This window comes from Dipodomys ordii, unplaced genomic scaffold (assembly GCF_000151885.1).
Source record: "Dipodomys ordii isolate 6190 unplaced genomic scaffold, Dord_2.0 Scaffold45, whole genome shotgun sequence".
Classification (NCBI taxonomy): Eukaryota; Metazoa; Chordata; class Mammalia; order Rodentia; family Heteromyidae; genus Dipodomys; species Dipodomys ordii.
Genome location: NW_012267261.1, coordinates 8,354,408 through 8,355,840, shown reverse-complemented (window position 1 = coordinate 8,355,840; position 1,433 = coordinate 8,354,408). Strand labels below are relative to the sequence as shown.

At 40.7% G+C, this 1,433-nt stretch overlaps 1 protein-coding gene across 1 annotated transcript in view; it reads left to right on the top strand.

The window, feature by feature from the left end:
* Positions 1-459: 459 nt before the first annotated feature.
* Positions 460-1,433, top strand: part of Kiaa0226 (KIAA0226 ortholog) — a 73,364-nt gene continuing 72,390 nt past the window's right edge. Inside the window, exon 1 of the mRNA XM_013019490.1 lies at positions 460-560. Coding sequence (XP_012874944.1) covers positions 522-560 — 39 coding nt within the window. The 5' untranslated portion in view covers positions 460-521. The remainder of the gene's footprint in view (positions 561-1,433) is intronic.

The window sequence follows — 1,433 nt, the reverse complement described above, 5'->3', positions numbered from 1 at the left end:
AATCTTTTTTTTTTTTTTAATGTCAGTCATGGGGCTTGAACTCTGGGCCTGGGCCCAGTCCCTCAGCTCTTCAGCTCAAAGCTAGTGCTCTACAACTTGAGCCACCTGAGCCACAGCACCACGTGCAGTTTTCTGGTGGTTTATTGAAGAGTCTCATGGACTTTCCTGCCTAGGCTGGCTTTGAACTGGGATCCTCAGAACTCAGCCTCCTATGTAGCTAGGATTAAAGGTGTGAGCCAATGGTGCTGGCTTAATTTAGTCTTCTTTACAAGATTTACCTCTCAGTGTTGAGTCTTATACATAAGTGAGAAAAAGGAAAGAATGTGGGACAGGAGGCTCCTTGGCTTTCTTTGATGTGATCAGAATCAGGTACAATGAAGTTAAGTAACCATTGGTACCATTGCAGGAGGGAGCACTGGCAGTTGCTGGGTAATTTGAAGACTACTGTGGAGGGTTTGGTGTCTGCCAACTGCCCCAATGTTTGGTCTAAGTATGGTGGCCTGGAACGGCTTTGCAGGGACATGCAGAACATTCTCTATCATGGGCTCATCCATGACCAGGTACGTTGAACTCTCCTTTTTTTGCCTGATAGACTGCATTACTTTTTGGAATGATAGTTTCATTAAATTGGTTGACAGGAAAAAGTTGTAAGTCACTAATCTTGAGCTGGTTTATTTTGTTTGTGCCAGTACTAAGGCTTGAACCCAGAACCTGGGTGCTATCCCTTAGCTTTTTTGTTCAAGGCTGACAATCTTATTGCTTGAGTCACACCTCTACTTCCAGCTTTTGTTGGTTAATTGAAGATAAGAATCTTCTTAGGTAGGCTTTCCAACCTAAACTGGCTTGGAACCACAATCTTCAGATCTCAGTTTACTCCTCCTAAGTAATCTATAAAGTCCTGAGGGCAGGATAAAGGAAGAAAAGGAGCCAAGTCAAAGAATCTATTCAGTTTTACTGGGCACCAGTGTGTAATCCTAGCTACTCCTGAGCTGAGATCTGAGAATTGTGGTTTAAAGACAACCAAGGCAGAAAAATCCTTGAGACTCTTATCTCCAGTTTATCATCAAAACACTTGAACTCTGGCTCAAGTGATAGAGAGCTAGCCTTAAGCACAAAAGCTCAGGGATTGTGCTCAGGCCTTGAGTTCAAGCCCCAGGACTGGCAAAAAAATTTTTTTTATTCAGTCTCTATCATTCAGGAAATGTTTTTATTGAATAAAAAGAAGCATGAGCTCTATTAAACTGAACATACTGTCCTTTGTGAAATAGTTTTGCGTAGAGACCATTGTTTGTTCTGGTGCTGAGTAATTGCATGCTTGATAAGACTGGTATAATTAGAACTATATTTCCTTCATGATGCAAAATTATTTTTCCCTCTGTCTTTCATTTAGATTTTAAATTTTTGTTCCTTTAATTTAGACTATTACTTTTTTT